At 42.0% G+C, this 23,266-nt stretch overlaps 1 protein-coding gene across 3 annotated transcripts; it reads left to right on the top strand.

Annotated features, from left to right (window-relative positions):
- The first annotated feature begins 3,369 nt into the window (after positions 1–3,369).
- Positions 3,370–23,087, top strand: znf143b (zinc finger protein 143b). Of its 3 annotated transcripts, none has more exons than XM_041849772.2 (16): positions 3,370–3,466; positions 11,639–11,752; positions 12,128–12,220; positions 12,442–12,537; positions 12,790–12,870; positions 13,149–13,342; positions 13,802–13,864; positions 14,745–14,861; positions 15,047–15,122; positions 15,245–15,370; positions 16,295–16,474; positions 16,655–16,882; positions 17,577–17,710; positions 17,949–18,101; positions 18,615–18,761; positions 22,775–23,087. In XM_041849772.2, the coding sequence occupies exons 2-16, from the start codon at positions 11,647–11,649 to the stop codon at positions 22,856–22,858; spliced, it is 1,878 nt and encodes a 625-aa protein (XP_041705706.1). In that variant the 5' UTR covers positions 3,370–3,466; positions 11,639–11,646; the 3' UTR covers positions 22,859–23,087. The 3 variants fall into 3 exon arrangements, with proteins under 3 accessions (XP_041705706.1, XP_041705705.1, XP_041705707.1); XM_041849771.1 differs by having other exon boundaries at positions 3,387–3,466; positions 11,595–11,752; XM_041849773.1 differs by having other exon boundaries at positions 3,388–3,466; positions 11,636–11,752.
- The last annotated feature ends 179 nt before the right edge of the window (positions 23,088–23,266 follow it).

The raw sequence follows: 23,266 nt of genomic DNA, 5'->3' as shown, positions 1-23,266 counted from the left end.
TACATGGCCCCATCCATCCTCCCCTCAATACAGTGCAGTCGTCCTGTCCCCTTTGCAGAAAAACATCCCCAAAGAATGATGTTTCCACCTCCATGCTTCACGGTTGAGATGGTGTTCTTGGGGCTGTGCTCATCCTTCTTCTTCCTCCAAACACGGCGAGTGGAGTTTAGACCAAAAAGCTCTATTTTTGTTTAATCAGACCACATGACCTTCTCCCATTCCTCCTCTGGATCATCCAGATGGTCATTGGCAAACTTCAGACGGGCCTGGACATGCACTGGCTTGAGCAGGGGGACCTTGCGTGCGCTGCAGGATTTTAATCCATGACGGCGTAGTGTGTTACTAATGGTTTTCTTTGAGACTGTGGTCCCAGCTCTCTTCAGGTCATTGACCAGGTCCTGCCGTGTAGTTCTGGGCTGATCCCTCACCTTCCTCATGATCATTGATGCCCCACGAGGTGAGATCTTGCATGGAGCCCCAGACCGAGGGTGATTGACCGTCATCTTGAAATTCTTCCATTTTCTAATAATTGCGCCAACAGTTGTTGCCTTCTCACCAAGCCGCTTGCCTATTGTCCTGTAGCCCATCCCAGCCTTGTGCAGGTCTACAATTTTATCCCTGATGTCCTTACACAGGTCTCTGGTCTTGGCCATTGTGGAGATGTTGGAGTCTGTTTGATTGAGTGTGTGGACAGGTGACTTTTATACAGGTAACGAGTTCAAACAGGTGCAGTTAATACAGGTAATGAGTGGAGAACAGGAGGGCTTCTTAAAGAAAAATTGAACAGGTCTGTGAGAGCCGGAATTCTTACTGGTTGGTAGGTGATCAAATACTTATGTCATGCAATAAAATGCAAATGAATTACTTAAAAATCATACAATGTGATTTTCTGGATTTTTGTTTTAGATTCCATCTCTCACAGTTGAAGTGTACCTATGATAAAAATTACAGACCTCTACATGCTTTGTAAGTAGGAAAACCTGCAAAATCGGCAGTGTATCAAATACTTGTTCTCCCCACTGTATGTATATTTTCTTAAATTCCATTCCTTACTAGTTTTGTGTTTATTAGGTATATGTTGTGAAATTGTTAGATATTACTTGTTAGATATTACTGCACTGTCGGAGCTATAAGCACAAGCATTTCGCTACACCCGCTATAACATCTGCTAAACACGTGTATGTGACAAATAAGATTTGATATGTTTTGGAATGTTCATTCAAATAGCTACAGGGTTTTTATTTCAGCTGTTCAGAAATATGAAGCAGAGACATAGGCTAAATCATCATGGATCAGAATGATTAGAGCTTTTAAATAATGGATATTCCCTTAGGCAAAAATGTTAAACCTTAAATTGGCATAAAAGTAGCCTGAACAAAAATATAAACGCAGCAAGTGTTGCTCCCATGCTTCATGAGCTGCAATAAAAAATCCCAGACATTTTCCATATGCACAAAAAGCTTATTTCCTTCAAATTTGGTGCACAAATTTGTTTACATCCCGGTTAGTGTGCATTTCTCCTTTTCCAAGATAATCCATCCACCTGACAGGTGTGGCATATCAAGAAGCTGATTAAACAGCATGGTCATTACACAGGTGCACCTTGTGCTAGGGACAATAAAAGGCCACTTTAAAATGTGCAGTTTTGTCACACAACACAATGTCACAGATGTCTCAAGTTTTGAGGGAGCGTGCAATTGGCATGCTGACTGCAGGAATGTTCACCAGAGCTGTTGCCAGAAAATTGAATGTTAATTTCTCTACCATAAGCTGACTCCAATGTCGTTTTAGAGAATTTGGCAGTATGTCTGTGGCCCTCTGTAGCTCAGCTGGTAGAGCACGGCGCTTGTAACGCCAAGGTAGTGGGTTCGATCCCCGGGACCACCCATACACAAAAATGTATGCACGCATGACTGTAAGTCGCTTTGGATAAAAGCGTCTGCTAAATGGCATATTATTATTATTATTATTATTATTATGTCCAACCGGTTTCACAACTGAAGACCACGTGTAACCATGCCAGCCCAGGACCTCCACATCTGGCTTCTTCACCTACGGGATCGTCTGAGGGGGGTACTGAGGAGTATTTCTGTCTGTAATTCCCCTTTTGAGGTGAGAAATTAATTCTGATTGGCTGGGCCTGGCTCTGCAGTGGGTGGGGCTGGCTGCCAAGTGGGTGGGCCTATGCCCTCAAAATCTTTGACATTTTTGCATGTTTTGCGTCCGAGACAGAAAAGAACAGGCACAATAGATTATGCAAGGTTGAATATTTTCTTAATTAAAACTACAACTCCCTTCAGCCAAGCGTCCCATATAGTTATTGACTTATTTTCTCTCGTGAATGAATTTATTTCTCTCTAAAGAAACTCACACAAAAAAACGCCCTAAATGGAATTCAAGTAATTGGACCAACGTCGGTCAATTAGTTGTTTAATAACCGAAACCCCTCCGAAATTGTGTTTAATCACTCAGCATTAGTAAAGATTATGGATATACTGACACTTAGTGAGCAGCAGCGATGTTATATAAAACGCATGCGCAGAACATGATCCGGGTCCTTAGCTTTAAGGAAAATAAGAAAAAAAAGTGTATATTTTTCTAATTGATTTACAATATTATATAACGTCCCTAAAGGTATAAATAGCAAATTATCAAAGAAGTGTCTACAGTATTTGTCAAAATGTAACTTGTTTATAGGGTAATATACTTTGTGTTTATTTATTTAAATTTTTTGGGGGGGTCTTTTGTTATCTGTGGGGGGGGTAGAAAACTCCGTATCCGTAGCCACGGCCTAAAAATAGCCTATATAATTACCCATGGAGTGTGAGCCCTTATATATCCGTTATATTTTGTAGGGTAATCCTACTTCATTAAATCAGATGTAAAGTAAGCTTGCATAAAGGACATGTTATCATGTCTGCATCAATACTTAGCCATCATGAGCTCAATTCACTGCATTGCCCATATACCCCCATTTTTTTCCCACACAACCTTGTTTTCAACATGGATGCCCGTCATCTCCCAGTAAATGTTGTTTACATGGAACATTTACAGACAAATTTGATTTCACCTGTATGACATAAGACATAAATTAGAAGCGCTCAGAACTATCTAGTTACATGTTACGTAAAATGTAAAGCGTCCACCGTTTTGTAACGTTAAAAAATAAATGATCTAGTCAAACGCCACAAACAATACACATAATGGCGCCTGCTAGGGGCCCATGAACGTGTATAGTGAAAATATTACCTGCGTTTGTGAACTTTTAGCTGGTATGTGGCCAATCGGAAGACCACCGTTTAGCGTGAAATTGTAGGGAACCAATAGAATGGTGGTAATTCAGTTGGGGTTGATCTTTGTTGCGACTGCTTTTCTTCATACATGTTCCCGGGTGAAAATGCGCTCATAACATTTCCTGCACTGATGCATGGTGGTCGAACGGAGGGATTGTTGGAAAATTTCGGAGGTTAGTATATAAATTGGTTTTTTACCCAGTGTGCATTATTCCCACAGCCATTTCTGAGAAGAACTACAACAGGGACTGTAAACGAGGGACGGGAGAAACCTGCTATACAATAAAATTGAATGTCAAAGAACAATCATTCTTAACATTAATTACCTAGCTAATGGATTGTCTTCTTGTTGGTGTTGCCTAAGTGCATTATCAGCTACGTGTGTATGCCACTAGTGTTGCTTTGAACGACGAATTGTTGTTAGGCTACACTGCTGGTTGTGTAACATTAGTAAATGTAACTTATTGTGAAACTCTCCAGTTCAACAAATGTAGGCTAGGCTATCACTTGAGAAATTGCGGTTTGTGTTAACACAGATTAGCTTTATGCATCGCTAACGAGAGGGAGAGCCTGCTAGGCCCCGCTAATCGTTACAATTCGTGTGCAGTCTTCTAGCTCAGTGGTTCCCAACCTTTTTCGGTTACTGAACCACCAACTGAATTTTTCTCTGCCCGTAATACCCCTCAAGTACCTTATGTGCATTTTACCAGTAGGCCTATGGACTCATGTCGTCTTAAGTACCCGCTGTGGATAGGCCAAACACCCCCAGTGGTCCTAGTACCCCTGGTTGGGAACCACTGTCCTAGCTATCCTCTGGCGCATGCCAGTTTAGAAGTTTACCTTTACATTTGAGTCATTTAGCAGACGCTCTTATCCAGAGCGATTTACAGGAGCAATTAGGGTTAAGTGCCTTGCTCAAGGGCACATCGACATATTTTTCACCTAGTCGGCTCGGGGATTAGAACCAGCGACCTTTCGGTTACTGGCACAACGCTCTTAACCACTAAGCTACCTGCCACCCCAAAGTTGCAACCTTTGTAACAACGCGTCTGTCTCTAGCTTGCAAGTCATCTGACCAAATAAAGTTAGTGTATGTTGCCTAGTAAATCAAACTTTAATACCAATACTTAATATACAGTCTGAAACATAGCAATGCAAAATCGTCTACGTTTTCTTTATAAGACAGAAGAAGGCTGAATAAAATGACATTTGAACTTACTCAGTTACAGGTTGTATGTGTGGTTGGTCTTTGAGACCCATCCACAGGAAAGGATTGTTTACCTGACTCTTTAGAAAACTGGTGTGGTGATACTGATGATTTATTGTCAGAGATGGTTTGTTTACATAAATGGTTAAAATAATTAACATGGCAGGTTAGGAGAACTAATGCAGTAGGTTACGTGAATTAACATAGCGGGTTAGGCTTAGCAACCATGCTACAGTTGTCAACCACTGTTGTCCCTGATAAGACCACTAGATAGAGCGGTAGGCCTACTCCATCTAACTACAATGGTAGAAACGTAAGTTTCCATCTGTGGCGAAATGTAACAATCCATCTGTGGCGAGAAATCATCAGTATCATAACACATGGATAATTGGCAGAGTATGTTCAAATGAAGTGTATGCAACATTCTGACTTGTAAAGGGACTGGTTGGAATTTTTTTACGTAAATGTGCGTGGCATCGTCACGTTTTGTGCCTACAGTATATGCAGTGTCAATGGCTGTCGCTACAGCTTTTCACACTGGATATCTTTTTATTTTATTTAACCTTTTATTTAATCAGGGAGTCATACTGAGACCAAGGTCTCGTTTAGAGATGAGCCCTGAATAGCAGAAAAGACACACAACACAATGCAAGCAGAAAGAAAGAAAACCACTGTCATAAAAAACAAACTCATTCATAGTCTAGGACCGATAGGAACGTTGACTGAATAATCTGCTTTCTACTGTTTAGCGAGAGGCAGGACATATTTCTATAGAAGAAGCCCATTTTTATTCTCAGCTTCTTAACTAACTCATCAATATTCTTTTTAAAAGACAGCTTTTCATCTATCCAGATGCCCAGATATTTCTAAGCAGGGACACGATCAGTATGGACACCATCCAAAGTACATAAGCTTAAATCGTCATAGTTATTTTTATGCGCTCTAGAGAACAACATATACTTAGTTATACCTGCATCCAGTACTAATTTCAGGTCAAAGTTTTTCTGTGATACAATGAAGGCAGACTGTAGTTCAGATAGAGCCTGGTCAACCGTGGGGGCAATAGCATACACAACAGTATCGTCGGCATACAAGTGCAAATTGATATTGTTAATTTAAACAGTAAAAAGTACAGGACCCATAATCGACACCAGCGGGACACCTTTCGTAATATCCAGGAAACCTGATTTAACACCATCGCTAGATACACAATGAGGTCTGTCAAGTAATTTTTTAACCATTTACATGCAGCCTGGTCTAGGCCAATTTAGGAATGCCTCTGAATTTGCAGTGAGTGATCAACAGTATTGAAAGCCTTTTGACAGGTCAATGAAGAGGGCAGCACAATGTTGCCTTTTATCCATACAGTTAACCACATCATTTATAACTAGGAATGCAGCAGAGATAGTGCTATGACCTGGTCTAAAACCAGACTGATGTACATTTAGAATACATCTCAAAGATAAGAAAGATCTTAGCTGAGATTTAATCAAGGATTTGAATATTTTAGCTGAGCAAGAAAGTTTAGAAACAGGGCTATAATTATTTAGGTCACAAGGGTCACCACCTTTGTGAAGGGGGAGTACATGGGCCACCTTCCAAACCTTGGGGATAGTACCAGATATAATCGTCAGGTGAAAAATATGGGTTAATGATTCAGAAATCAGGGGGGCAGAGAGCTGCAGCAAAATTGGATCAAGCATATCAGCCCCATTGGATTTTTTTTACATCAATCTTAAGCAAGGCATCTAGCACATCACAGATAGTTCTCTGAACAAAAATATAAACGCAACATGTAAAGTGTTGGTTCCATGTTTCATGAGCTGAAATAAAAGATCCCAGAAGTTTTCCATACGCACAAAAAGCTTATTTTTCTCAAATTCTGTGCACAAATTAGTTTACTTCCCTGTTAGTGAGCATTTCTCCTTTGCCAAGATAATCCATCCACCTGACAGGTGTGGCATATCAAGAAGCTGGGAACAAAAGGCCACTCTATAATGTGCAGTTTTGTCACAACACAATGCCACAGATGTCTGCAGGAATGTCCACCAGAGCTGTTGCCGGATAATTGAATGTTGGCGCTAATAATAAACTGGTCCTGAACATCTCTACTAAGAGCATTGTATTTGGTACAAGTCTTTCCCTAAGCTGAATCTGGTAATGAATGGTGTGGCTGTTGAACACGTTGAGGAGACTAAATTACTTGGTGTTACCTTCGATTGTAAACTGTCATGGTCAAAACATATAGATTCAATGGTTGTAAAGATGGGGAGTGGTCTGTCCGTAATAAAGAGATGCTCTACTTTTTTGACACCACACTCCAAAAAGCAAGTCCTGCAGGCTCTAGCTTTATCTTATCTTGATTATTGTCCAGTCATATGGTCAAGTGCTGCAAAGAAAGACCTGGTTAAGCTGCAGCTGGCCCAGAACTGAGCAGCACGTCTTGCTCTTCATTGTAATCAAAAGGCTCATATTAATACTATGTATGCCAGTCTCTCTTGGCTAAGAGTTGAGGAAAGACTGACTGTGTCACTTCTTGTTTTATAAGAAACAGTAATGTGTTGGAAATTCCAAATTGTTTGCATAGTCAACTTACACACAGCACCGACACACACTTACCCCACCAGACATGCCACCAGGGGTCTTTTCACAGTCCCCAGGTCCAGAACAAATTCAAGGAAACTTACAGTATTATACAGAGCCATGAGTGCATGGAACTCCCATCTTAAATAGCGCAAGTGAACAGCAAACCTGGTTTCAACGCCTCTCTCCCATGTGACCTACTTGTTGTGTGTATGTACTGACATGTACAGTTGAAGTCGGAAGTTGACATACACTTAGGTTGGAGTCATTAAAACTCGTTTTTCAACCACTCCACAATTTTCTTGTTAACACTATAATTTGGGCAAGTCGGTTAGGACATCTACTTTGTGCATGACACAAGTAATTTTTCCAACAATTGTTAACAGACAGATTATTTCACTTATAATTCACTGTATCACAATTCCAGTGGGTCAGAAGTTTACATACACTAAGTTGACTGTGCCTTTAAACAGCTTGGAAAATTCCAGAAAATTATGGCTTTAGAAGCTTCTGATAGGCTAATTGACATAATTTGTGTCAATTGGAGGTGTACCTGTGGATGTATTTCAAGGCCTACCTTCAAACTATGTGCCTCTTTGCTTGACATCATGGGAAAATCAAAAGAAATCAGCCAAGACCTCAGGAAAAAAAATGGTAGACCTCCACAAGTGTGGTTTGTCCTTGGGAGCAATTTCCAAACGCCTGAAGGTACCACGTTCATCTGTACAAACAATAGTACACAAGTATAAACACCATGGGACCACGCAGCCGTCATACCACTCAGGAAGGAGATGCGTTCTGTCTCCTAGAGATGAACGTACTTTGGTGCGAAAAGTGCAAATCAATCGCAAAACAACAGCAAAGGACCTTGTGAAGATGCTGGAGGAAACCGGTACAAAAGTATCTATATCCACAGTAAAACAAGTCCTATATCGACATAACCTGAAAGGCCGCTCAGCAAGGAAGAAGCCACTGATCCAAAACCGCCATAAAAATGCCAGACTACGGTTTGCAACTGCACATGGGGACAAAGATCGTACTATTTGGAGAAATGTCCTCTGATCTGATGAAACAAAAATATAACTATTTTGCCATAATGACCATCGTTATGTTTGGAGGAAAAAGGGGGTTGCTTGCAAGCCGAAGAACACCATCCCAACCGTGAAGCACAGCGGTGGCAGCATCATGCTGTGGGGTTGCTGGTGCACTTCACAAAATAGATGGCATCATGAGGAAGGAAAATTATATGGACATATTGAAGCAACATATCAAGACATCAGTCAGGAAGTTAAAGCTTGGTCGCAAATGGGTCTTTCAAATGGACAATGACCCCAAGCATACTTCCACAGTTGTGGCAAAATGGCTTAAGGACAACAAAGTCAAGGTATTGGACTCAGTTACACCAGTTCTGTCAGGAGGAATGGGCCAAAATTCACCCAACTTATTGTGGGAAGCTTGTGGAAGGCTACCCAAAATGTTGACCCAAGTTAAACAATTTAAAGGCAATGCTAGCAAATACTAATTGAGTGTATGTAAACTCCTGACCCACTGGGAATGTGATGAAATAAATAAAAGCTGAAAGAAATCATTCTCTCTAATATTATTCTGACATTTCACATTCTTAAAATAAAGTGGTGATCCTGACTGACCTAAGACAGGGAATTTTTACTAGGATTAAATGTCAGGAATTGTGAAAAACTGAGTTTAAATGTATTTGGCTAAGGTGTATGTAAACTTCCTACTTCAACTGTATGTGTAACTGATAGATGCGCACACACTAAATATTGTTTTTAAATGTATGTAAATTGTAAAGTATTTTGTCTGTAATGTCTTTTTCGTTGTGTCGGACCCCAGTAAGACTAGCTGTCGCCATTGGTGTCGGCTAATGGGGATCCTAATAAATAAAATAAAATAATGTTCATTTCTCTACAATAAGCCGCCTCCGTCATTTTAGAGAATTTGGCAGTACGTCCAACCGGCCTCTCAACCGCAGACTGCTGATGTCAACGTTGTGAACTGAGTGCGCCATGGTGGCGGTGGGGTTATGGTATGGGCAGGCATAATCTACGGACAATGAACACAATTGCATTTTATCTATGGCAATTTGAATGTACAAAAATACCGTGCCGAGATCCTAAGGCCCATTGTGAGGCCCATCTGTGACCAACAGATGCCTAGCTGTATTCCCAGTCATGTGAAATCCATAGATTAGGGCCTAATGCATTTATTTCAATTGACTGATTTCCTCATATGAACTCAGTAAAGTCAATGAAATTGTTGAATGTTGCATTAATATTTTTGTTCAGTATACAGTGGGGGAAAAAAGTATTTAGTCAGCTACCAATTGTGCAAGTTCTCCCACTTAAAAAGATGAGAGAGGCCTGTAATTTTCATCATAGGTACACGTCAACTATGACAGACAAATTGAGACATTTTTTTCCAGAAAATCACATTGTAGGATTTTTAATGAATTTATTTGCAAATTATGGTGGAAAATAAGTATTTGGTCACCTACAAACAAGCAAGATTTCTGGCTCTCACAGACCTGTAAGTTCTTCTTTAAGAGGCTCCTCTGTCCTCCACTCGTTACCTGTATTAATGGCACCTGTTTGAACTTGTTATCAGTATAAAAGACACCTCTCCACAACCTCAAACAGTCACACTCCAAACTCCATTATGGCCAAGACCAAAGAGCTGTCAAAGGACACCAGAAACAAAATTGTAGACCTGCACCAGGCTGGGAAGACTGAATCTGCAATAGGTAAGCAGCTTGGTTTGAAGAAATCAACTGTGGGAGCAATTATTAGGAAATGGAAGACATACAAGACCACTGATAATCTCCCTCGATCTGGGGCTCCACGCAAGATCTCACCCTGTGGGGTCAAAATGATCACAAGAACGGTGAGCAAAAATCCCAGAACCACACGGGGGGACCTAGTGAATGACCTGCAGAGAGCTGGGACCAAAGTAACAAAGCCTACCATCAGTAACACACTACGCCGCCAGGGACTCAAATCCTGCAGTGCCAGACGTGTCCCCCTGCTTAAGCCAGTACATGTCCAGACCCGTCTGAAGTTTGCTAGAGTGCATTTGGATGATCCATAAGAGGATTGGGAGAATGTCATATGGTCAGATGAAACCAAAATAGAACGTTTTGGTAAAAACTCAACTCGTCGTGTTTGGAGGACAAAGAATGCTGAGTTGCATCCAAAGAACACCATACCTACTGTGAAGCATGGGGGTGGAAACATCATGCTTTGGGGCTGTTTTTCTGCAAAGGGACCAGGACGACTGATCCGTGTAAAGGAAAGAATGAATTGGGCCATGTATCGTGAGATTTTGAGTGAAAACCTCCTTCCATCAGCAAGGGCATTGAAGATGAAACGTGGCTGGGTCTTTCAGCATGACAATGGTCCCAAACACACCGCCCGGGCAACGAAGGAGTGGCTTCGTAAGAAGCATTTCAAGGTCCTGGAGTGGCCTAGCCAGTCTCCAGATCTCAACCCCATTGAAAATCTTTGGAGGGAGTTGAAAGTCCGTGTTGCCCAGCGACAGCCCCAAAACATCACTGCTCTAGAGGAGATCTGCATGGAGGAATGGGCCAAAATACCAGCAACAGTGTGTGAAAACCTTGTGAAGACTTACAGAAAACGCTTGACCTGTGTCATTGCCAACAAAGGGTATATAACAAAGTATTGAGAAACTTTTGTTATTGACCAAATACTTATTTTCCACCATAATTTGCAAATAAATTCATAAAAATCCTACAATGTGATTTTCTGGAGAAAAAAAATCTCATTTTGTCTGTCATAGTTGACGTGTACCTATGATGAATATTACAGGCCTCTCTCATCTTTTTAAGTGGGAGAACTTGCACAATTGGTGGCTGACTAAATACTTTTTTTCCCCACTGTAAATTGTTGAAATGAAAACAAAGATTCACTAGAAGTTATCTGTTCACCATGTTGTTGCATATCATGGCCTCATCAGCAAATAATGTAGATTGGGTTTGTTGAAGGTAAATGACGAGGTAGGGCTTCTCAGTGGGGGCCACACCGAACCACACACATTTGCTTGTGGTAATTGAAATTACACTCTGGTTTTACTGCAAAATACTGTGTCAACGACAGTGCAGTCAGGGACTTTGCTATGGAGCAATTTTTGTGCTAACAGAAATATTGTAATTCATTCAATATTTTAGATTTTTTTATGCACAAATTAAATCATTGAATTCTTAAATTGAACTTGTATTTCATGATTTGAAACTGAATTGAGCATTGCATTGTTTTAAAATTAAGTGTCAATGTAATTGAATATTCAAATTCAATATTTATATATTCAGTTTCAACATGGTAGATAATTACATTTTTTGTCTGTATCAAGTTTACAAACTATAATTTCAAGTTGACCAAAGTTACATGTATTCAACTTCTCAGATTCAGTTCTCTAAATTAAGATTCAGAAGCAGAGACAACATCCTGAATCATGTTTTTTTTCCTGTGCGTGCGTTGGTGTGTGTGTGCGTTGGTGTGTGTGTGTGTGTGTGTTTGAGGAGGTTGAGACATGCTCTTGGCCCAGATAAACCGTGACTCCCAGGGGATGGCAGAGTTCCAGGATGCAGACGGCCAGCAGGTGACCCTCTGTCTGGCAGAGGCAGTGACCGTGGCAGGTGAGCTCCCTCTGGGTCCTAACCCAACACAGGAGAGGTCAAAGGGTCAAACCAATCACTAATGGGAAGTGGTCAGAGAATAGAATTAGATGTATGTATTACAGTTCAGAGTAAAATACTACAAGCAAGCTTGGGACTTTATATCCCAAGACTGGGTTAAGCAAATAGTTTTCATATTTCCACAGTATAACTACTATGTAACTATGTGTATCAACCCTGTCATTACACTATATCTACATAGATGGTTTTAGAACACAACGTGGGACCTAATACAGTAACATACTGCCTAAAAAGAAGTGCACCACCTTGATTATTATTGTGTCTCGCCAGCTCTTAGTTGAGTACCTTGATACTGACTGTTATGATCCTATATAGACGGCGATCATATGGAGACTATGGACACAGTGAGTCTACAGGCAGTAACCCTTGCCGATGGCTCCACAGCATACATTCAGCATGACCCCAAAGGTAAGCATGCATCACTCTCTCGTGTCATTACCAGTGAGCTGAGAGAAAAGCAAAAATGTCCACGTCTGCCTCCCATGTTTTCTCTATGTAAAAATGGAAGGACTGATCCTCTATGTTATGGTAAAGATAAGGGAGTAAGCTGATCCTAGATCTGTGCTTAGCAGGTATGTCGTGCCTCAGTGACAGCTCTGATTAGAGTTCAGTCTAATTGAGAGGAGTAGTTTCCTTTTCAGATGGACAGCTAATGGACGGACAGGTTATCCAACTGGAGGATGGGTCTGCTGCATACGTCCAGCATATGTCCATTCCAAAATCAGGTAAAGGATATGAACTAGACGCTTACATGTACTGTTACCTGCATTGTTGGGATGGGCCCATAAGTAACCATTTCACTGTTAGTCTACACATGTTGTTTACAAAGCATGTGACAAACAAACATTTGATTTTGATCTGTGCTTCTCAGGCGTAACCTGAATAAAATCTGTGTTTTTTTAGTTCTTTCGGTGACAGACATTTGTATATAATGCATTTCTAGAGACTACCATGTGTATTGCATGTTTATGTTGTAGGAGGAGACAGTTTACAACTTGAAGACGGACAGGCTGTCCAGCTAGAAGATGGAACAACAGCCTACATTCATGCACCCAAAGGTAAACGTTCTTCATCAAGGATGTAGCCCAGATTCTGCTGCTGTTTCTTTCTTAGGTATAGTTATTTATCATTAGCAATAGGATAAAATGTATAATTGTTTATCATTAGCAATAGGATAAAAGTGCCACCTTTCCCTTTGTTAGAGGCCATGTGATATTTTTTGCCTCAAATATAATCTCAGATGTACAAGAATACCTATGGGAGTAGTCACTAGGGGTCAGATATACATTGGTCATCACATTGGTCACTTTTGACCTTTCTCCTGATACCTCCTCAGAGACATACGAGCAGAGTAGCTTGCAGGCGGTGCAGTTGGAGGACGGCAGCACGGCGTACATCCAGCACACGGTGCACATGCCCCAGTCCAACAACATCCTGGCCATTCAGGCTGACGGCACCATCTCAGACCTGCAGACAGACGGGGGCATAGACCCCGAGACCATCAGTGTGCTGGAGCAGTACACCACCAAGGTAGTGCGATATCTAAACCCAGAGCCATAGAGAAAGGATAGATTTATTCATATAGACATGGATACTAAACATGTCACCACTGATTTGCTCTGCAACATGGTCATGAAAAGACTGGGTTGACCAAAGTATTCGGTTCCTACCCTTATTTCTGTACATTTTAAAACTGGATTGGAGTGGAGAATGTTCCATGTTACAATAGGGCAGGGGTACCCAACTCTTACCCTACGAGGTCCAGAGCCTGCTGGTTTTCTGTTCTACCTGATAATTTATTGCACACACCTGGTGTCCCAGGTCTAAGCCAGTCCCTTATTAGAGGGGAACAATGAAAATATGCAGTGGAACTGGCTTTGAGGTCCTGAGTTGAGTTTGAGGGCTATATGGTATGGACTGCAGTATTGCTGTGTAGTGTCTCATTCAGAAGCACTATATGATGATGCATTTTATTTGATTGTTCTCCAGGTGGAGAATATAGAGAGTGGGCTGTTCGGACGAGAGGAGACTGATAATGGCATCCACATGCAGGTACTGTCACTCTGCTGGATAATGTTATTTCGAGCAGGGTTTCCTAACACTCGCCCCCTAGACATGTCTTTTTTTTCTCTCACTATTATTCTTTTAAAATGTACTTTTACCCCATTTTCTCCCCAATTTCGTGATTTCCAATTGGTAGTTACAGTCTTGTCCCATAGCTGCAACTTCCATACGGACTCGGCAGAGGCGAAGGTCGAGGGCCGTGCGTCCTCCGAAACACGACCCTGCCAAGCCGCACTGCTTCTTGACACACTGTTCGCTTAACCCGGAAGCCAGCCGCACCAATGTGTCGGAGGTAACACTGTCCAGCTGGCGACCGAGGTCAGCTTGCAGGAGCCCGGCCTGCCACAAGGAGTCGCTAGAGTGCGATGGGACAAGGAAATCCCGTCCGGCCAAACCCTCCCCTAACCCGGACGACGCTGGGCCAATTGTGCGCCGCCTCATGGGTCTCCCGGTCACGGCCGGCTGTGACACAGCCTGGGATCGAACCCGGGTTTGTAGTGACGCCTTAGACCGCTGAGCCACTCGGGAGGCCCTCATATTTTTGTTTTAACCCAAAACTGGCACACCTGATTCAGTTAGTCAACTAATTATCAAGCCTTTTACTCATTGAATCAGGTGTACCAGTTTAGGGTTAAAACTAAAATGTGAAACGTCTGGGGGCACCCGAGGAGAGGGTTGGGAAACACTGCATTAGAGCACGCAACAGAGAACCTTTGAAAACATGTTGCAATGGAAAACAAAAATGTACGTATGTTACTCGACAAGTCCAGGTAGATCCTCTGTGTTTTAGTCCGGTCTCTTCCGTTTGGTGGCTAATGAACAAGACCCTGGTTTGTCATGAGGACCTAATGTTTCCTCTCCTCTTCAGATTGTCCTCCAGGGTCAAGAGGGCAGGACAGGAAGGGTTTCACACGTAGGGGAGAAGTCGTTCCACTGTGACCACGAGGGCTGTGGAAAACTCTTCACCACTGCTCACCATCTAAAGGCAAGGCCCTGTCTGTGTCTGTGTGTGTTTGTCTCAATACCATTCTCCTCTCTCTGTCAAATATTTTGTCTAATGACAGTTTTATACTTTGTTCTTCTTACTTCTAATAAAAGCTAGTGTATCGTGTGTGTGTGTAGTTTGTTTTTACTGTTGCTGCAATATTGCTTTGTTTGTGTTTCCCACAGGTACACGAGAGATGCCACACTGGAGATAAGCCATATATCTGTGACCACATTGGCTGTGGGAAGAAGTTTGCTACAGGTAGCAACCTACTGTGAGGGCTTTAACTCTTCTCATGGGTCATACAACCTTGCTGATTTCTTCTTTATGTTTAAATTGGCTCTAGACTAAATTTGTTTGGTACCTTGTTTTGTCCTTTTCAGGGTATGGGCTGAAGAGTCACTCGCGTACACACACCGGGGAAAAGCCTTACCGCTGCCAGGAGATCAACTGCCACAAGTCTTTCAAAACATCCGGTGACCTACAGAAGCACACACGGACACACACAGGTACAATACACTCCTGGTTTTAAAAAATGGACTGGTACAATACACTTCTGGTTAAAAAATGCACTGGTACAATACGCTCCTGGTAAAAATGCACTGGTACAATACACTCCTGGTAAAAAAATGCACTGGTACAATACACTCCTGGTAAAAAAATGCACTGGTACAATACACTCCTGGTAAAAAATGCACTGGTAGAAATGCACTGGTACAATACACTCCTGGTAGAAATGCACTGGTACAATACACTCCTGGTTAGAAATGCACTGGTACAATACACTCCTGGTTAGAAATGCACTGGTACAATACACTCCTGGTTAGAAATGCACTGGTACAATACACTCCTGGTAAAAAATGCACTGGTACAATACACTCCTGGTAAAAAATGCACTGGTACAATACACTCCTGGTAAAAAATGCACTGGTACAATACATTCCTGGTTTTAAAAAAATGCACTGGTACAATACATTCCTGGTTTAAAAAAAATGCACTGGTACAATACATTCCTGGTTTTAAAAAAATGCACTGGTACAATACACTCCTGGTAAAAAAAAATGCACTGGTACAATACATTCCTGGTAGAAATGCACTGGTACAATACACTCCTGGTAGAAATGTACTGGTACAATACACTCCTGGTAGAAATGCACTGGTACAATACACTCCTGGTAGAAATGCACTGGTACAATACACTCCTGATAGAAATGCACTGGTACAATACACTCCTGGTAGAAATGCACTGGGATAAGGAAGAGGGTGAGTTCCACTTATTCTTCCACCTATTGAGTATTTCCTTGGCACTATCTCCTCTGCCTTGTGTTGGGGGGTTTAGGCCCAGGTTATATAATATGTTGATTGATAGATATCTAATGTACATTCTGAGACGTGGTCTTACTCTAATTTGTCCTGCCTTGTCTTGTTTTCAGGAGAGAAGCCATTCAAATGTCCTGTTGAGGGCTGTGGACGGTCGTTCACCACCTCCAACATCCGCAAGGTTCACATCCGCACGCACACCGGAGAGCGGCCATACTACTGCGCTGAGCCCAGCTGCGGGCGATCCTTCGCCAGCGCCACCAACTACAAGAACCACATGAGGATTCACACAGGCATGTACCAAAATATTAGGCTTCTTCTTTACATGTTATTTACATGGCCATATAGCAAGGAACTATCTGATGAAGGCTTTTTGGACTGAAATTTCATGTTTCTTGAAGCAATCACAATATACCTTGATTTAGTTATTTTGCCCAATGATAACAATGTGTTGTACCTGTCTGTGTGTTCAGGAGAGAAACCGTACGTGTGCAGTGTGCCTGGGTGTGATAAGCGCTTCACGGAGTATTCCAGCCTGTACAAGCACCATGTGGTCCACACACCCTGCAAGCCCTACAACTGTAACTACTGTGGGAAGACCTACAAGCAGATCTCCACCCTGGCCATGCACAAACGCACGGCACACAACGACACAGAGCCCATCGAAGAGGAGCAGCAGGCCTACTTTGAGCAACCCACAGGTCTCTGTGTGTGTGTGTACGCCTGTGTGTGTGTGTGTGTGTGTGTGTGTACGCCTGTGTGTGTGTGTGTGTGTGTACGCCTGTGTGTGTGTGTGTGGACGCCTGTGTGTGTGTGTGTGTGACGCCTGTGTGTGTGTGTGTGTGTGGACGCCTGTGTGTGTGTGTGTGTGGGTACGCCTGTGTGTGTGTGTGTGTGTGTGTGTGACGCCTGTGTGTGTGTGTGTGTGTGTGTGGACGCCTGTGTGTGTGTGTGTGTGTGGACGCCTGTGTGTGTGTGTGTGTGTGTACGCCTGTGTGTGTGTGTGTGTGGGTACGCCTCTGCACATAAACAAGAGGGAAGGTAATTCTGTACTCAGCTGTGATGTATAGTAGACAGAAAAGCTAGATTATGTAGAAAACTGACAAATTGCAGTGATGCAGATTCACCTTGAGAGCTTGGATACGGAGATGACTGTCATTGGCCCTCATTCAATCCCAGACGACTTGTCATCAACATCCTAAACCTGACCCTAATTATTTATTGTTTTATTACAGTTTATAGTTTAGTCATTTAGCAGACGCTCTTATCCAGAGCGACTTACAGGAATCGAACCCACAACCCTGGCGTTGCAAGTGCCATTCTTTACCAACTGAGCCACATGGGACTTATTCTGTGGTTTTCTAAGCTTGACCCTGTTTTCCCTGTTTGATTTAGATGCCATTGATGATCCTGAGGTCACCTACACATCTGTAGTGGAGGTGGAGGACTCTGTGTCTGTGGGGACTCCAGAGGTCCTAGGGCAACAGCATCAAGTGTCCCTAGTCACACAGGACGGAACAACGCAGCAGGTAAGCATCCATGTCACACATCAGTATTTCTGATTTTATATTATTCTCTGCTTTTCATGTCTTTTCTATGGTAAGAATGATCTTGCAACTTAAATAATGCATTGATGGGTGCGTAACAGGAAATTTTAATCAAGAGCTCTTTTAAAATGGAAATGAAGAAACACCTTGACCATTCTTACATCTAAATGTTGTGACGGTCGGAGTAGTTAGAAAACAAGCTGATGTTGTTATACTTCAGGTCAGTATCTCCGAGGCGGATTTGCAAGCGATGGGCGGCACAATTACCATGGTAACACAAGAAGGCACCACCATCACCATCCCAGCCCACGAGCTGATGTCACAAGGGCATCATTCTGTCACCATGGTGACAGCGGATGGCACAGAGGGACAGGTATCTATCTATGTTTTTTTTTTTTTTTTACTTAGGGTTGGGTGTGTGTTATTTTTTTAATATTCCGGGGTACTGCCCATCTGCACTTCTGCCAATGTCCATTCTATGTACTAGAAAAATACAGAAATATATGTACCTACAATTTTTCTTGGCTAGATGTTGGTGATCCAAGTATACCTTCACCAAAAATAAAAGATTCCACACACTCCCAATACATATTCCCATGTGGGAGTTCTTTCTATTTCATTCAAACATTGTATTTTATATTTTCAAAACATGACAGCGACCAACAACACGAAACATACTACAGCATAATTACATGTAGTCTACAATATTTACAATAATAAATACACTAAACACACTAAATACATGATTTATTTTGACCTAAGGGATAAATCGTTTCCAGGCCTAATCAATCCCACTTCGGAGCAAAGTCTTTGTGTCCTTGTTTTTTTCATTGTATATTTTATACTCTGTATTCTCTATTTCAAACTTTATTTCTGTCCTCTGCAGGTGCAAATTATGACCCCAGATATGACCACTTTCCAGACAGTGGAGGAGGTGGATTTTATCCAGGAACAGGAGCACCAGGTGGTGTCTTCAAGCCCTCACCCGGTCACCCTATTGGCTACTTCCAATGGCACTCACATCGCTGTGCAGGTATGCCATAATGAGCAGCCTATGGATGTTAGTTAGGCTAGTTACCCCAATTCAGGTGTATTGGCATATCTGATACCTAGGTCTATCTGATCTTTTCCACAATGTGTAAACTGCAAAAACCACATGGAATCTGATCTTTAGGCTGTGTTTACACAGGAAGCCCAATTCTGATCTTTTGGCCAATTATTGGCAAAAGAGCTGATCTGATTGGTCAAAAGACCAATTCGTGGAAAAAGATCAGAATTGGGCTGCCTGTGTACGTACATTCGTATGTGAATCTCAATCCTGATGCTTCATATGTGACCTCAGTCTGGACGCTCTGAGATATATATTTCTTTCACATGACCTGCTGTTACATGACAACCACCACAAAATTTAAAGGAGCAGTGACAGGAAATTAGCATTGCATCTTTGTTCCGTTTCAGAGGCTACATCAGTGTGAATACGCAAATCGGATATACAGTGGGGAGAACAAGTATTTGATACACTGGCGATTTTGCAGGTTTTCCTACTTACAAAGCATGTAGAGGTCTGTAATTTTTATCATAGGTACACTTCAACTGCGAGAGATGGAATCTAAAACAAAAATCCAGAAAATCACATTGTATGATTTTTAAATAATTAATTTGCATTTTATTGCATGACATAATTATTTGATCACCTACCAACCAGTAAGAATTCCGGCTCTCACAGACCTGTTTGTTTTTCTTTAAGAAGCCCTCCTGTTCTCCACTCATTACCTGTATTAACTGCACCTGTTTGAACTCGTTACCTGTATAAAAGACACCTGTCCACACACTCAATCAAACAGACTCCAACCTCTCCACAATGGCCAAGACCAGAGAGCTGTGTAAGGACATCAGGGATAAAATTGTAGACCTGCACAAGGCTGGGATGGGCTACAGGACAATAGGCAAGCAGCTTGGTGAGAAGGCAACAACTGTTGGTGCAATTATTAGAAAATGGAAGAAGTTCAAGATGACGGTCAATCACCCTCGGTCTGGGGCTCCATGCAAGATCTCACCTCATGGGGCATCAATGATCATGAGGAAGGTGAGGGATCAGCCCAGAACTACACGGCAGGACCTGGTCAATGACCTGAAGAGAGCTGGGACCACAGTCTCAAAGAAAACCATTAGTAACACACTACGCCATCATGGATTAAAATCCTGCAGCGCACGCAAGGTCCCCCTGCTCAAGCCAGCGCATGTCCAGGCCCGTCTGAAGTTTGCCAATGACCATCTGGATGATCCAGAGGAGGAATGGGAGAAGGTCATGTGGTCTGATGAGACAAAAATAGAGCTTTTTGGTCTAAACTCCACTCGACGTGTTTGGAGGAAGAAGAAGGATGAGTACAACCCCAAGAACACCATCCCAACCGTGAAGCATGGAGATGGAAACATAATTCTTTGGGGATGCTTTTCTGCAAAGGGGACAGGACGACTGCACCGTATTGAGGGGAGGATGGATGGGGCCATGTATTGCGAGATCTTGGCCAACAACCTCCTTCCCTCAGTAAGAGCATTGAAGAGGGGTCGTGGCTGGGTCTTCCAGCATGACAACGACCCGAAACACACAGCCAGGGCAACTAAGGAGTGGCTCCGTAAGAAGCATCTCAAGGTCCTGGAGTGGCCTAGCCCAATAGAAAATCTTTGGAGGGAGCTCAAAGTCCGTATTGCCCAGTGACAGCCCCGAAACCTGAAGGATCTGGAGAAGTTCTGTATGGAGGAGTGGGCCAAAATCCCTGCAGCAGTGTGTGCAAACCTGGTCAAGACCTACAGGAAACGTATGATCTCTGTAATTGCAAACAAAGGTTTCTGTACCAAATATTAAGTTCTGCTTTTCTGATGTATCAAATACTTTTGTCATGCAATAAAATGCAAATTAATTACTTAAAAATCATACAATGTGATTTTCTGGATTTTTGTTTTAGATTCCGTCTCTCACAGTTGAAGTGTACCTATGATAAAAATGACAGACCTCTACATGCTTTGTAAGTAGGAAAACCTGCAAAATTGCCAGTGTATCAAATACTTGTTCTCCCCACTGTAGGTCACATATAAAACTGAGTGTCAGTCAGAAAATAACCAGAATTGGGTTCTTAGGATGGCTGTGTAAACGCAGCCTTAGTGAACATGTTACCTAGCTACTTGGTTTGCAACAAATGGAAGGTAACACCACAGATGGAACAATGAGCCAGATGTTTCACGGGATGTATAAACCTGAAGCATCCGGTTGACGTTTCCACTCACTACCAAATATGGTTACGAGATGAAGCCCAGTGGCTGGCAGTGGGAGAAGATTGAGCGAGATGGATTTTGGCTGACATTCTGCTAATTTTCTCATCCATTAAACATTTGATCTCAATGCAGTTTTCTGTTCCCAAAACTACAATCTGTTAGAGTGGACTAAGTTTTGTAGACTTTACCCTTTGACAACGTTTCTAAAAATTATGTTGTTTAGAAGATGTGCAAGGGCGAATTGAGTTATTACATGCGCAGGCTTCAGAGTAGGTGTTCCCAAATGGAAATATGCAAATACATGCTAGAACGAGCCAATAGGGTCTCGCTAGCTTGTGCTTGGCTCCCACTATGATTATTTTGCTCCCATTAGAAATGACAGGATGTGGTCTATCTTGGGTTAGTTCTACAAATCTTTGGTTCTCACATTACCCGATGTTGCAGGTATACATTTTATATATAGAGGAGATTCCATGTGGAAAAGGGAACAGCGCCTGCTCTATTCATTCAGTATCCATCTTAAATTCTGTGTTCTGTTTGACTGTTCCCCTTAGTTTTGCCAGATGAGAACACATTGATCTGATATTTCTGCCGTTGACGATACTCACATGAGTTTCAGACCAAACAGAGAGTAATCAGCACTGATTTAAACCTGAGCTATTTGCCATTGGCTAATCCCTCCCCACCCAGCCTCAGTGTTTTGTTGTTCAAACGGTCAGGTGAAATTAATGGGTAGGTGGGGTTGGATTGGGGTTTAGCAGGAGCTGTGTGCCAAGAGACACTCTCCATTTCTGGTGTTGACTTAACTGTCGTACTGAAAGGAAGCCTATAGTCACATGATGTGTGGACTGGGGTTTCTATGCAATCCAGGTCCAGTGGACAGCGGCCTCTAGCCATGTGGCCCACTACTGCGTAGGCTGATCCACAGAGTGGCTTGTTGCTTCTTACCAGGCTGTGTCCCAAATGGCACCCTATTCTCTATATAGTGCACCTTTAGCAGGGCTGTGGTCAAAAGTAGTGCAACATATGGGGTAAAAGAGTGCCATTTGGGACACGTAGTATTTCCTGCTACTCCAGGAAACGCCCAGAATTGACATGATTTACTACATTCTGAAGCTTATCAATGTACAGAAGGAAGCCAGTCCCATGGCGAGGTGTTTCTTTCCACTCGTACCCTCCAGGCTCCACCCAGTATCTGTTTTGGGTCACTTGGTCATTGTATAAAGGTCAACATTGATATGTAGTAAACAAAATGAATTGCAACAGTAAACCTTGCAACACAATTTTGTTTTTATATAAACACCTATTGTGTTAATAATAATAATAATAATAATAATAATAATAAACATTTATTGTGAGAAATTAGACTGAAATCATGTAGTGAGTTAGTCAATAACAGTTAATCATTCAGAAGCTCAAAGCTCACAAGGACTAATATCACATCAGTGCTACAAGGTGTTAAACAAAGCAAGCCATTATTCTACCTGAAGGGGTTCTGTAATAGCCAAAGTGAGCAGATACATGTTCTGGCTTGTTAACCCATTGATTGCTTTGATCTGCCCTCTTGTCATGCTAATGAAAATGCAAACACTCTCTAATCCCTCTGAGGTATACCACCCTGTCAAGGTCGTTAATCATACAAAAGAGCAATAATACTGTGGAGGAGATGGTAGTGGGTTTGGGTGGTGGGGAGATTAATGGCTTAAACTAGTGCTAAATACAAGTTACAATTTAATTTATAATAACCTATGGTGTATTTTTTTTTTTTTTTAGCTCAGTGATCAACCATCATTGGAAGAAGCCATCAGAATAGCGTCGCGAATACAGCAAGGAGAGACAACCGGATTGGACGATTAACACCTAAATGAACTAATAGCAAAAAAGGAAAATCATATCTTCGCTATTTTCTAGATTCTACAGGAATTGAGTGTGTGTGTGTGTGTGTTTTTTGATAACTGGAGTCCTATGTGGATTTAATGTGCTCCTTCATCCATTGGTGAGGAGAGGATGATTTATAATGTCCTATTGTGCAACTGCAATGTACAGCTAACTCATTTTTTTAAATAAAAAAATGGTGTGATCAATATACTGTGTACATAAAGTTGGTTTTGGGAACAGAGAAAGACAGAACATCATGGACCTCTTGGTCCTATTACGCTCTGGATAAGAGTGTCTGCTAAATGACTAAAATGTAAATGTGTTACCTTCGTTTTACTGAGACATGCATAGACCAACTACCACAATTAGTTAAATGTTGAGATGTAT

Source organism: Coregonus clupeaformis, chromosome 26, assembly GCF_020615455.1.
Source record: "Coregonus clupeaformis isolate EN_2021a chromosome 26, ASM2061545v1, whole genome shotgun sequence".
NCBI lineage: Eukaryota > Metazoa > Chordata > Actinopteri > Salmoniformes > Salmonidae > Coregonus > Coregonus clupeaformis.
This window is presented reverse-complemented; position numbering and strand designations above follow the sequence as displayed.

Excerpts from the sequence above, each read along its gene's own strand:
- znf143b (XM_041849772.2), top strand. The coding sequence starts at position 11,647 with ATGCTCTTGGCCCAGATAAACCGTGACTCCCAGGGGATGGCAGAGTTC. Across the intron at positions 13,865-14,744 it reads ATAATGGCATCCACATGCAG|ATTGTCCTCCAGGGTCAAGA; the intron begins GTACTGTCACTC and ends TCTCCTCTTCAG. Across the intron at positions 18,762-22,774 it reads GCACTCACATCGCTGTGCAG|CTCAGTGATCAACCATCATT; the intron begins GTATGCCATAAT and ends TTTTTTTTTTAG.